This window comes from Pagrus pagrus (assembly GCF_965226575.1).
Source record: "Pagrus pagrus genome assembly, chromosome: 8".
NCBI classification, from domain to species: Eukaryota; Metazoa; Chordata; class Actinopteri; order Spariformes; family Sparidae; genus Pagrus; species Pagrus pagrus.
In genome coordinates, this window is record NC_140192.1 from 17,892,357 (window position 1) to 17,906,050 (window position 13,694).

Consider the following 13,694-nt stretch of genomic DNA (forward strand, 5'->3'; position numbering starts at 1 on the left):
AGTCCCAAGATGCACCGCGAGCGATGAGGTAACTGGGATATGTTGCCCTCAGTCGAGCCTGTCAGGCTGCGCGCTGGGCCACAGGGCCGTGCACACTCAGTCTGAGACCAGGGCAATAAAAGAGGAACCTTTATAATCTGTAGGGGCATGATGGAAACCTGTTGGCCCATGTTTATGCCACTCAAGCATTAATTTAACATTTGAGACTTTTTCCATTGATATTTGGACAAACCAAGAGGAAAACATTTAAAACTTAAATACAGAAGGCCGACATGTTGAACTTTCATGTGACAGCACTTACTATTGTTTTGAAGGCATCTCAAGAGCCGCAACAGTCAACCAAGGATCGCAGCTGGGAATGAGATATCTCTCTGTTTTGTATGTTGCATCCTCAAATTTCAAGGTTTTGTCATCATAATGCTCTAGTTTTCTACTGAAATGGTAGTTTTATAGTAAAATAATGATGGCTTAAATTTTTCTTGCATGACAACACTAACACAGCATTCAATAACTCCAACAAAGCTTAAAAGTTAAAGTGCAACACTGGTCATGGGTACTGTATGTATACTGCTTGCCTTGTAATTTGATTTCTTTTTTAATTCTATATACTTCTAATTATTTATCTAATTCTTTTTCTCTACTTATCTGTACCTGTTTCTGCTCTGTTTCTAAAATTTGATTTGATTTGATTTGATTTGCCCGACACCTGAGTATTACTTCTGTGGATCAATAAAGCATCAACTTATGTTGTTTATCTGGTTCATGTCAAATCTGTCCTTATTCTCTTGTTGAATGAGAACTGAAGGGAGACAGACAAGCCAATGTGTAGCCTACAGTTTGATGCAATCAAACCCAAAAATGTAGAAGACAGGGTTAGAGAAAAATGTGAAAGGGATTGAAATATATCCAATTTACAAACATAGAAAACTGAGATAAGCTATACAATACTCATACTGTTTACATTTCAACATTTGTTTCATATGTGTATCTTATATCCATCAATCCATGTTGTGCTGTCAATCTGGGTTCAGGTTGTAGTGGCAGCAAGCAAATGTCTTTTCTCAGCCGTGGATCCGGAGGTACTCCCAGGCCAGATGGGATGTGCAATCAATCCAGTTTATCCAATTTCTTCCCTGGGTCTCCTCCCTGTTGATCATGTCCAGAAAACCTCCAGAGGGCGTAACCCATCTAATTCAGACACCCAACCACCACAACTGACTCCCACCACTATCATCATGTATAATTTATAAACTGTGCGTTATAAAGAGTAGTGGTCGGGCCAATATTCAGCATTTTTCCAATTATCAGTATCAGCTTATTATATGTTATATATGAAACATTTTCTGTTTGACAAAAACAAAGTCCAAGGTCCACTTAGTAGCTTCTTCTCATGGTCTTCATCGCCATTATTGTCATGGAGATAGCTCATGTGACAAATATCAAATCAAATCACATCAATTTTATTTACGCGGCCCAGAATCAGACACATTGCTTCAGTGGGCTCTACAATCTGTACAGTGTTTCACGTCCTCTGTCCTTAGACCCTCGATTCCAGTGAGGAAAATCTTGCCATATCGAGAAAAAAAAGAAATTCCCTTTTAACAGGGGAAAAGAAAACCTCAGGAAGAGCCACAGAAGAAGGATCCCTCTCCCAGGAAGGACAGGCATGCAATAGATGCCACATGTACAGTGCCTATAAAAAGTATTCACCCCCTTGGATGTTTCCCCTTTTGATTGGTTTTATAAATGGAATCATGGTAAATATAATTTGGCTATTTTGACAAATGATTAATGTCAAAAGTAATAGTAAAATAAGTGATTGCATAAGTATTATTCACCCCCTTTGAGTCAGTATTTAGCAGATGCATCTTTGGCCACAATCACAGCAGCAAACTTAGTTTGTGTGGATATGTCTCAATCAGGCTTGCACATCTGGATGCTGCAATTTTACTCCATTCTTCTTTGCAAAACTGCACAATCTCTGTCTATATAAATATTTAAACTGCTATATTAAATGTCAGTGATCGTAATTACAATGTTGGTATTGTTCTTTTGAAGGATAACAATGAATTTGCTATAGCCTTATTGAGAAAGTATAAGAAGGAGAGGTTCAATGAATTAAATATGTCGTAAAAAAAGGATATGAAAACACGAACATTGTTTAAAAGTCTTATAAATGTGTATTAAAATGTATCTGGAGTCTGTTCAAGAGTCTGTGTCGCCCCTGCGTCGTTCTACGTGTGGTGCGTTCAGGACCGTCGTTGTTCTGAGGCGCTCTGATTTCTCCGACCGCAGCAGCAGCAGCAGCAGCAGCGTCTTGTCTTGGTGAAAGCGGAGATTCCCCTCATCAGCCAGCAGCAGCAGCAGCAGCGGCAGCATCCATTTAAGCATCAGTGTTACAGTGGTCAAATCACCACATCTTCCCCCGGACTGACCACTCCTCATTGGGATGTCGGCGTCGAGCAACGGCGGGGATTGGAGAGCCGATGCTCGAGAGGACCTCTCCGCCGTGTTTTTTCGAGCGTGACTGTGAAGGGAGCGGGGCGGCGATGGATGAAGGCAGGGGGAGACAAATAAAATTTTGATAATCGCTGGGTTTAGCTGGCTAACGCTAGCACGCTAACGTTAGCTAGCCCTCAGTCAGCTCGCAGTGGGTTGTTTTTTTTCTCCCTCCCCCGTTCACTGACCGACGTGGTGTTTAAAAAAAAAAAAAAAAAACACTCCTTAATGCTTTTTTATATTGATGTCGAGACATGCTGGAGCCACTAAGGACATTTCTCTCAAGGATAAAGCACCGTAGCTGTGTACTAGCCTCCCAACGTTAACGCTCGTTAGCTAACCCGTTTTTTAAATTTTTTATTATTCGTTATTTTTTCCCCGTGAAGAGCAAGATGCTGGCTGAGGAGGAGTGTGTCTAACGGTGAACCTGAACTCGCATGGATACACACTCCATGAAGGTCATGATACTGAGAGAATGATCATGCTGGAAAAACAGGTAAGGAAAAAATAAGCTTGGAGTCAGAGGGTTCATATTCAAATACACACCTGAGTTCATTTGCATAGTGGTGATTAGGCGTTAATTAGAGGTCTTTCGCAGCTCGTGTCCGAGCAAATGGTCGTGCATCAATGTGGATTCGTGCAGTGATTCTTCAGGTGATCAATATCTTTTCTATTGATGACCCTGCTGCACATATTTCCCGTCATTATAACCTTCCTACCATCTCTCTCTCTCTCTCTCTCTCTCTGCCCTGCTTAAAGCCAACCTCTCTCTCCCACATGTCTCTGGAGCTGCTGTTTGTTTTGTGAAGGCATTTAACCTGTGGAGATTGGCTTTGTAGTGTGCCAAATTAGGTATGAAATAACAGCCTCATGAATCTGTGCTTATTATGATATGATAATATAACAAACTTTATTTATATAGCAGCTTTAAAAACAGTTTGCAGAGTGCTTTGGCAAACAAGCAAAATCAGCAACCTAAAGTAAGACAATATTAAAAAAAGAAACACTCAATGGTCGAGCCAAACACAAGGGAGCCTATTTCAAGACAAGACGGCAGAACTGAACATGTAAAAACACCATAAAGCAATATGAGTCATTTCAAGTAAAAGGAATAAAAGCCAGAAAGAAGGCAAGATGAAAAGAAAGAGCGAGGACAATTCCTCACTCTTTCTTTTTCTGTGATCTTGCCTTCTTTCAAATACTGCCCATCACAAGTCTTCAGAGCCCAAGGTGACATCTCCAGAGAAAAGAAGCACATCATCAGATTTGACAATCTTGAACCAACATGAGAAGATTTGGCCTTTTTGCCTCAATACATTTCCAAGAATTGTATTAATTTTTGTCAATACATTTTCTGTGTCGTACTAGGGCTGGGCAATACCTCAATATTATATTGTTATCGTGGCGTGAGGCTATACATGGTGTAGATTTGGGATATCGTGATTGTGTTGTATTCTCCTGGTTTTGAAGGCTACATTACAGTGACGTGATGAATTTTCTGAATTTACCACATCCCAACAATCCAACAATGGAAAACATTGTAGCAATTTACATGTACTCCTCGACTGTGGATTTCTTTGTGAAGGACTCTTCGCTCTGCTAACAGAGAGCAACAGTAGCTAACGTTAGTATAGAAATGGAGTCTGCTAACATACACTAACGACCATCTTCCAGCACAACACAGAAATTCTGCACAGCCCCTTTAAAAATGAGCTAAGATATGTGAAAAATTAGTGAAAAATACTGACCACAAGTTCCCACGCTCCAAGGTGATGTCCTCAAATGTCTAGTCATCTTCTACCAACTATCCAGAAAGGACATTTCTGCAAAAAGCTGCAAATCCTCACATTTGAGAGCCTGGAATAAGAGAATTTGGCATTTATGCTCCACATTAATCTATTGAAATGGTTGTCGATAAAGTAAGTGATTTCTTGACCATGGAAATACCAACCTTAAATAAGTAAAAACAGTTTAAAGTCAATGTAGTATAGTAGTGTAGTATGTAATGTAATATATTCATTGAAACATGTAGTGTGAGTAATGGGAATGTCAACAGACGTATGCATTGTGATATTCTTGACAAAGGGTGTAAAATAGTGCTGAAAGCATTAATCAATTAATCGATTGGTGTTTTCTCTCGCTGGACTTTCTACAGGGTGAGAATGAGCAGCTTTTCATAATCTCATACGATGATAAAACTGCCTCCCTTTGGGTTTTGAACACTGGTTCAGACAAAAAAAGCAATCAAAAGACGACACTTTGGGCTCTGGGAACTTGAAAAGAGCATTTGTCCTTGTTTCCCGAAACTAAACAAAAAAATAACCAACGGATAAAAATATGGTGTTGTTTTCTAAAGATAAACCTGCTGGTGTTTGTCGCGTCCTCTTGCGTTCCGACTCATTAGATCTCGTCTGCAGCTGAGAATAATACCGAGGGTGTTATTTTCTGCTGCAGACCGGAAGCCCTCGAGGAAAATCCCTCAGTCAGTGGAGCTCATAGCCTCTTCTGTCCAAGAATTGTGTGGGGGGGTCAGAGGATGTTAAGGGAGGGTTACTTCCTCTTGTTTACCCCCCACAGCAGCATCAGTGACCATAAGCCCAAGCTGACACATCAATAATACATCACAGCTACAGAGATGTGAGGTGTGTCTGCTCAAGACGAGGGGCAGAGGAGAGACTGGGGGAGATGATTCTTGAGCCGATGTCGCCGACTTGTCCCCCTGGAAACATTTAGTCAATAAATCCATTAGTCACTCAGCTGGAAATTAATCAATTTCTATTAATTGTTAAATAAAGATTGATTGTTTCTATATTGAGTTTTTTTTTCTCCTGCTGTCCAAAGACAAGCAGGTGAAGTGAACTGGAAAAATCTGAAGGTCCTGTAGGTGTGAATGTGTTTGTGTGTCAGTATGTGTTTTAGCTCAGTGCGTGCTGGGATATGCTGCAGCCCCCTATGACACTGAACAGAATAAGTGGATGTAGAAAAAATAGATGGATGGATAAACTGATATTTATTCAGAAAAAAAACAAAAAAACATCACATTAGTTGAAGACTTTAAAGTGTTTCTGCTGCATGTGAGTTCAGGAAAGTAGTTTTTCTTCACTATAGCCTAATGTTGTCATTTGTCTCTTAGACAAACAGGTTGAAAACCACTGTTATAGATGACTGAACATGTGTTGTATGGATGATTAATTGCCTGTAGGGACAGCAGCTAACAGCAGCTAGTAGCTCTAGCCAAAGAAAGCTATAGCAAAGGGTATAGTGAGCAGCAGTTTGCGGGTGATATGCTGCCTCTGTCTGTTTGGAGCAACCTTTACCAGATGGCCACATCTTACACGTTGATAGTCGTTGTCTCATTGGGCGCCTATTTCAGGGGGCATTCCCCTCTTCTGTCTGCTATCTGTGTGTTACTGTTTTCAAAATCCCCGTCGCTACACCATATAACAACGAGGTCGTTGACCTCCAAGCTACGAACCAACACACTGAACATGGCAAGTGACTTTAACATTACACTGGTCGCTAATGGTACAGACCTAAACAAGCTAGCAGCTGTTAACCTGCCAGTGGAGGTCTGGCTATAAGAGACAAACACGTTGCAAGCCCTGAGCAACATATCTCTGTAAAATTGCCAAATTGCTAAGATGACAAACTGAGGTTTTAAGTTGAAACCCTGTTTGCTGAAATGAGTCACAAGTGCAAGCCTGGTCACTTCACATAAACAGGAAATAACTGTTTTGGTGTAAAACTTCACTGATCTGCCAAGTTGTAATATGAAATATCGAAGCCAAACATCTTTTTTTTACTGCAGTTTTATTACAAAACTTTACAACTTTTTCTTGTAAGCCAACATTTACCAATGCTGCAAGGTTTATTCCAACACAACATGATGAATCTGTGTCAAAGGTCTGAGTAAGCAGGATGAGAGAGGCTGCTTCAGGATGTGAGGCTCCCCACTGCCTCTGTTTAAAAGGTCTATTTAACCCTCAACACACACACACACACACACACACACACACACACAAAAAACGTCGCCTAGATTTCACTGTAAACAACCATTTCTCATTCTTCTTTACTCCCCTCCACGTAAATCCTGTTTCCTCTCGCTGGTATTATTGATGTTTATCCTCTTTTGAAACATTTATTTGCCTCTTTTCCACCATTGTAGGAATTGTAGATAAAGCTGTAAGCTTTTCTGCTGCTGCCACGGCGCTCCATTTTCTGCACGGCGCTCCAGAAAGCACTCTGTTCTTGAAGCTTGACTTCACTCCAAGCATATCTGACTTCTTTGTCTGATGGAATGTGACAAGAATCATACATTTTTTCTCCAGTTTTTTAGTCCCCAGGGTTTTTTTTCTTTTTCATAAGCATGAGTTGTGTGTGTGTGTGTGTGTGTGTGTGTGTGTGTGTGTGTGTGTGTGTGTGTGTGTGTGTGTGTGTGTGTGGAGGAAGGGCCTGTCCTTGAAATGTCTTGTCAGAAGCATTTCTGTGTGGAGGAGAAGTGTATGATGAACAGTGTTGCAGGAGCTGTGTAACATTTCGACTTGTTGCCGAGCGTTTCAAACTGTTTCACTGTTGGACTGTTTGTTCAGTGAGCAACAGCCCTAATTTGTCTTTTAAATCTGCTCTTTAAAGCCGACTGTCCACGTTTGTAATTTCCAAGTGACCGGATCAGATTTGTATGTGTGGAGACACTGTAATCATTTGCAGGCGTGTTCATGCGGACTGGAGGCAATTTTTTCCATCCAGAGTCTCTGCAGGCCAGAAACATGAAGTCTGGCTGCTGCTCGTACGCACTTTTTATTGATTTTTTCTTCAGGTTTTGAGGTGTTTTTCTTTCTCAGGCTGCAAAATAGGCTGTCAGTAAGAGAGGAGGGATGAAGTCCCTTCATGAAGTCTTCTCCCTCTGAGGTGTGATTTAAAAAAGTCTGTTGTACATCGCCTGGAGCTGAATGACATTTTATATCAGATCTGATGTAACGTTGGAATATAGGGATAAACAATTAATCACAATATTATTGAAATTGCAATATGGCCAAGTGCAATAACCAAATCACAGAAGCTGCAATTTTTAGATAAAGTGTGTGACGAAGCAGCATTATAGTGAAGTACTGTAGTGCTGCAGAGATGCCCTGGCTTACAAATCTCGTTCTCAAGATGTAAGAAGGTCTGTTTGTTTGGTACAGACCTCAACAAATGTCACATATTCGTGATCACTCATTATTTAGTGTTTTTGTTTTGTTTTGTTTTTTGCTGACAATGAAAATTGTGATGCAAAACTGATTGTCCCCATTAATCATGAATCATACCGCAATCCATATCTGTCAATATCTGTCAGAATAATCACAAAATGATTTTTCTTTTACCCTATCTTCCAGGCCTGATTCGATCATATGTGATTTTCCCTGAATAAACTTGAATAAAACATCTGCTTCTGCCTGCAGTTATGGCTTTAAAAATGAAATGTTGATATTTGGATTGACATCAACATTATGGCATATATTTATATATTAATAATTGAAAATCACATCCATCTTAACATGACAGTTACAGACACATTTTCACTGGTTATTTTTAACTTTCTGTTTTATTCTTTCGGAGCATTTCTAAACATTTAAAGCAATAATGTGTAGAAATTGGCGTTTTGTGCAATTTGGTGCCCTCCAAAGGTCACCTGTGGTTGCAGCCTCTCAAATGTAATTAATTGCTGTTTTTCTGAGATTTCTTCAATACTCAACTGAATATCTTTGACTTCAAAACCATTGGTTGCAAGCAAGCAGCTGTGGTGACAAAAACTCAAGATAAAATCGGAGCTCAGCAAACAGAGCTGCACAGTTCAAAAGATTGTGGACAGAATGTACGATAAGTTTCACATCCCTCCGTCCTCTCACGGTCACCTGAGATAGAGCAGAATAGAGTACATTTTATTTTCCAAGGGAAAATTCATCTTGGGCACAGTGCTAGTCGTTTGCTTCACATGAAAACATCTTTAAACATTAAAAAGACATTTCACTGGACATGTCAGTGTTGTCCTCCTGTTGCATGTTGTCCTGAAAGGCGTTTTGGACACCTAAACTGCATCAACACGTCATCATTGTGTTGAAGCAGCGTTTAACCAGATGAACACTGGACACAGAGCAGAAATGACAGGTTACAGTCACGTGTCGCAGATGAACTGACCTCTTGCGTACCTGTACCGCCCGTCCTGTCTTTGTCTCAGGCCACAGGAAGCGGACCTGCAGGTTACAGTCTGGCTTCCTGTCCTGGCTCTGTATCTGTAGAGGAGGAAGGGAGGAGTGGAGGGGGGAGGGGGTCGGTCTTATGTAGCACTATGAAGAGCTGGCTTTGCCTCCCTGTTTCCATGACGACGGCTCTCCTACAGTATTCAGCCGTGGGACGGCCTCTGCATCTGAAAGCAGTTCCCAGTGGTGTCTCAGGCCCTCTCGCTCTTTTCTTTCAGCTGCTTCTTCTTCCTCTTCTACTGTCTGCGTTTTTAAAGGCAGTAGCATTCATCTTCACTCGCCGGCTGTACTTTTAAATCACAACGTCGAACATCATTTGCATCTGAATCAGGGCTGCTTTTGTTACCTGTTTACATTCCCCAAGACTTCAAGCTCGGACTTGTAGCCTGCCCACACTTAAAATATTTAGGGCGACTGTCCGTAAATATGCAACTATTATCCGAGAAAGAAGAGCCTAAAAGAAAGGAATGAGTGCCATCTTTTGCTCATTTCGCAGGATCATCTGGTTTTATTTTGCAATATGTATCCCCAAAGACAAAGTTAATAATTACACAGCTTTGGTTGTTGAGATTCAGTTTAGTTTAGTACATTTGCATGATGATGAAACACAAAAGCAAAGCGGTCGAAGCAGTGTTGAAAGTAAAAACTGACAGCATGACACGTGGTAGGTGAGATAAAAAGACCTCAGCAGCTTTCAAAAACAAAACACAGACACGTTTTCACAGCTCTGAGGCAGACTTTTTTTCAGGTCAGAGCAAACTTACTTCCTCTCTGTCACTGTTATAGCCATTTGGGGTAAAAGCTGCATGACCTACATACGACGAGGTTGACTAGAAATATTCCGAGTTTGCAAGAGGCTATTTGAGCCTTCAGGTTCAGGCTGCAAAGATGATGAGGAAAATATCAAAAAGCCAATATGGAGTCCAGGTGGAGGAAAAGATGTTTCAGATGGACTCAGTCCTGCTGCTGTGGGGGAACCTCTTACACATACACTGCAGAAACAAATGTCTAACTCAGACTGAGAATATCAGTTTACTGTGAAGGTAAATGTAGAGGTTTAGCTTCTCCTCAGAGGCAGCCAGAAGCCTCAGTTTGGTGTTTGTGGTTTGTTTCCACATAGAAAGTTTGATGGAAGTGCTGCAGTGTGTTTGCTGATGTACAAAGAAAGCTTTTTGTTATTAATAAGCTTAGTGCACCTGGATGATGAAACTTGAATCAAACTAGACTGCAAATGAAGCACAAGGCTCATGATGTACTTGCTTTGAAGACATATGCACGCAAAGACACACACATGGCTGCAAAACAAGCAGCATCACCTGCTTGTCTGCGTACTTCGTACCTGGAGGACTTAAATTTAGATTCACTTTATGTAATCATATATAATAATGCACTGTCTAAAATATTGTGTATGAGTATGATTATTTTTTATTATTGATTAACCTGGAGATTTTCTCAATTAAATGATAAAAATAAATAAATGTACTGTTTTGTCGATGAAAGATAACAAAAAATGACAGTTATAAGCCGAGCTAACGTCTTCGAAAGTCTTGATTTGTCCAACTACACTATCTTTCAGTCATGTATGACAAAGACAAGCATTAAGTGGTCACATTTGAGATGGTGGAAGTTAAATGTTGGCATTTTTGCTTTAAAAATGACAACGATTATTTGATTTTGAAAATACTGCAGTTGTCGATTCATTTTAGCCTCCGCCAAGGAAGTTTCTGTTGGTTGGTTGGTTTGTCAGCAGGATTACACAAAAACCACTGAAGACATTTCCACGAAACCTCGATGGAGGATGGCTCTCGAAGTATTTTTATCTGATATGGGACTAGGCTTGTTACCGGGGACTGGTGGGCCTTGGCGAAGGTATGCATGTCGATCGATTAATCAACTACCGATTGCTGCTCTAGTTAAATGGTAAATGGTCTTCTTATTCTCTAGTCTACCGACCACTCAAAGTGCTTTACAACACTTTTTCACCAATTCATACACACATTCATACACTGATATACTAGCCTGATTCATAATGTTATTTCTTCAAGAAATAACCTACCATGAATCTACCAGGTAATTAGATCATTCATGTGTTATCTGCTGTCAGATTAGACAGTCTGTCAGGGTAGGACAGCTGACAGAACAGCTCAGAGGATGTGACAGATTCACACTAACATTACATTCTGCACATTTAATAATCTGTGACATTTTTTATATTCATTGTGAAAAGCTTTAACATTTACTGCTAAAAGACCACCTGATAGGAAACACATTAGTCCCTCCTCAGGAAAAAACGACTGTCAGGTATTAATGGGTTGTTTTGAACTGGTGTTGAACACAACAGGCACATATTATAATGATATATGATAAATAGGTCTCCTGGTAAAGTGCGTGCCTCATTCAGGCCACTGAGGTTGAGGCTCAAGGTTCAAATCCTCCCTGTAGCTTTTGCTGCATGGAGCAAACTTCGGCCGTCTTTAATTTTGAACCACAAGAAGTACTTAAGACATCTGTGACTGAAGTTGAAAAGATGTCTAAAATTACATTGTAAAAACTTAAATTTTCAACCCTGTAAGGATGTCACTTGGACATCACTAGTGAACGCTGAAAAGACGTTTAAAACCCTTAATTCTGGCTCTCCGTCAGAGTTCAAAGAGGCTGAAAAGACGTCTTTTCGATATATTTTTAGTCCGTGGGAAAAACCAAGTGGAACCTGACAAGGTCAGAATGAAATCATCGAAAAAAAACTCTGGAAAAGATATTACAGAACTGCCCACACTGTTTGGCTGACAGGTGGTCTCTGAGCGAAACACTGACTTTCTAAACACCAACAAATATTCAATATCCCTCAATAGGAAAGCAGGATTCATCGTCACAGCAGCTGGAGGATTTTTAGACTTGATCGGCCACTTTCATTGTCTCAGCAGATATTTACAAAAGAAAATAATTTTCAGATGGGGGCTGGAAAAATGCCAGAATGTCTAGTTTCAGATTTACCAGCAACATTAATGAGCGGGGAGGCGGATTCATACATCAGCCTCAGAAGCAGTCACCCTGCTTCATCTTTAATGGGCTCACACAGACAGTCTGGCACTACAGGAGCAAAACAGAGCTGGTCCCTCTTTCTTGATTAAATCGCTGCAGCATAATGAAGCAGAAGAGAGTCAGACGGCAACTCAGAAGCCCTCTCTGTACCTGCTGCATTTCATTTGGCGAGGTTTTTTTTCTTTCCGCCTGGCAGATGCATTTGGTTTTGTGAAGCACTTCAGCCTGAACGTTAGAGAGAAGAGAGAGAGCAAACACACTGCGGTCGTGGCATAACAGCTGAGTGTTGCCGAGCTGTTGGGCAATACCTCCAGAAGACGGAAAGACAAGAGAGCAGCTGCTGACAGTTAAGACGTTCCCTGGTGAGGGTGGAAAGCAGGGGAGGAGGAGGAGGAGGAGGAGGAAGCGAGGAAAGACGAGAAGAGGAAGAGGGAGGGAGAGAAGCGAGGGGAGCGCAGGGTTGTTGGTGGCTTGGAAGAACAGGAGGAGGTGGAGGTGTAGGGGTTTCTCTTTTTTTCTCCGAGACGGATTCTTCGCAGTCTACACCGAGAGGCAGAGCGAGTGAGCAGCCAGCTTGGGGAGTTCCCTCTTTTATTTTTTATTTTTTATTTTTTTTACACTGTTACATTTTCTGTTGGTGTATGTTTGTCTTGCGGAGCGGACGAGCTGCATCTCTGCGGTGCGTTCAGTGTACAGCATGGAAACCAAGTCCCTGTTCAACCTGCACAGAGCCCTCGCTCAGCCCGTCAAGATGTGCATGTTCGATTTCCCTGTCACCATCCTGGACGATCTGGTGAGCTCCACCACCAAACTGCAGATGTGTGGTGTGTGTGTGTGTGTGTGTGTGTGTGTGTGTGTGTGTATGTGTATGTGTACATGTTCATGCAGTGTGTATCTGTGTGAGACCACAAGTGCACTGAAGTAGGTTTATGTATGCATGTGTGCATGTGCTACATTATGTTTTTCTATGTGACTGTGCAAGTGTGTGTATGCCTATTTGCCCATTGTGTGTAGGAGTGTGTGTGTGTCTGTGTACTCATGAGTGCCATGCTGTATACTGCATATTGTATACTGTGTGTGTGTGTGTGTGTGTGTGTGGCTGGATCAGTGCTCTGTCATCATTCAGATAACAGAAAAGAGGGTTAAATGCACATTTTTATGCAATTTTAGCAGGCAAAACACAAAATATTATCCTAAATAAATAAAATAGACAGCACTACAATATTCAAATATTTGAAGGGACACCCCCAAGTGTGTGTGTGTGTTTGTCAGGTGCCGCAGTGTGAGCTTGTGTGTGTAAGGTTTGTAAGTCTGAATATATGAGTGTCTGTGTGTATATGACGCACAGACTTGTGCAGGCCTGCAGCTGCACTTTAGTGTTTATTTGTGCACTTGTACAAATGTAAATTAATACTGTATGAGTGTGTTTGTGTGTATATTTGGTGTTGTTTATTATCTGTGTGTTTTATAGTGTGAATGTGCTCACAGCTGCGGCTTTGTGCACTTGTTCTCCGATCCGGAGCGGAGAAGATGTTTTTGCTGCATTTTTGTACTCGGTTTGTTTTATATCACACTTCACACCAATTAACAGCCAATTAATGCTTGTTAACAAAAGTCACATGACTCAGCAGTTTTGCAAACTTTCTAGCCCAACAGGTTATAGGTTCAGCTGTAATTTGAGATAAACACAATTTTTTTTTATGTCTTTTACTTTCTCTGCTGTTCATCAGGTGGCTTCTCACCTCAGCTTAACTCTCAGTTTGCCTTTGGTTGATTATGTCTTCCTGGATTTGCTTCTGGCTATCTGATTTCAAAATCTGTCACCTCATGACAGTGTGAGGTTGTCTCACATGGGAACATATGGTTGTTTTTCTTTTTGGTATCTGTCAAGTTTGCCAAGCATTGTTCTTACTT

General features: G+C 41.0%; 1 protein-coding gene across 3 annotated transcripts in view; it reads left to right on the forward strand.

The window, feature by feature from the left end:
* Window positions 1-2,271: 2,271 nt before the first annotated feature.
* The window catches only part of ralgds (ral guanine nucleotide dissociation stimulator), a 52,563-nt gene continuing 41,140 nt past the window's right edge, over window positions 2,272-13,694 (forward strand). The window contains exon 1 of one of the 3 annotated variants that reach the window (XM_084360409.1): window positions 2,272-2,995. In XM_084360409.1, coding sequence (XP_084216535.1) covers window positions 2,975-2,995 — 21 coding nt within the window. In that variant the 5' untranslated portion in view covers window positions 2,272-2,974. Of the gene's footprint in view, window positions 2,996-12,274; window positions 12,574-13,694 lie in introns of those variants that run through there. The other 2 variants (XM_084360408.1, XM_084360410.1) reach the window with 2 other exon arrangements.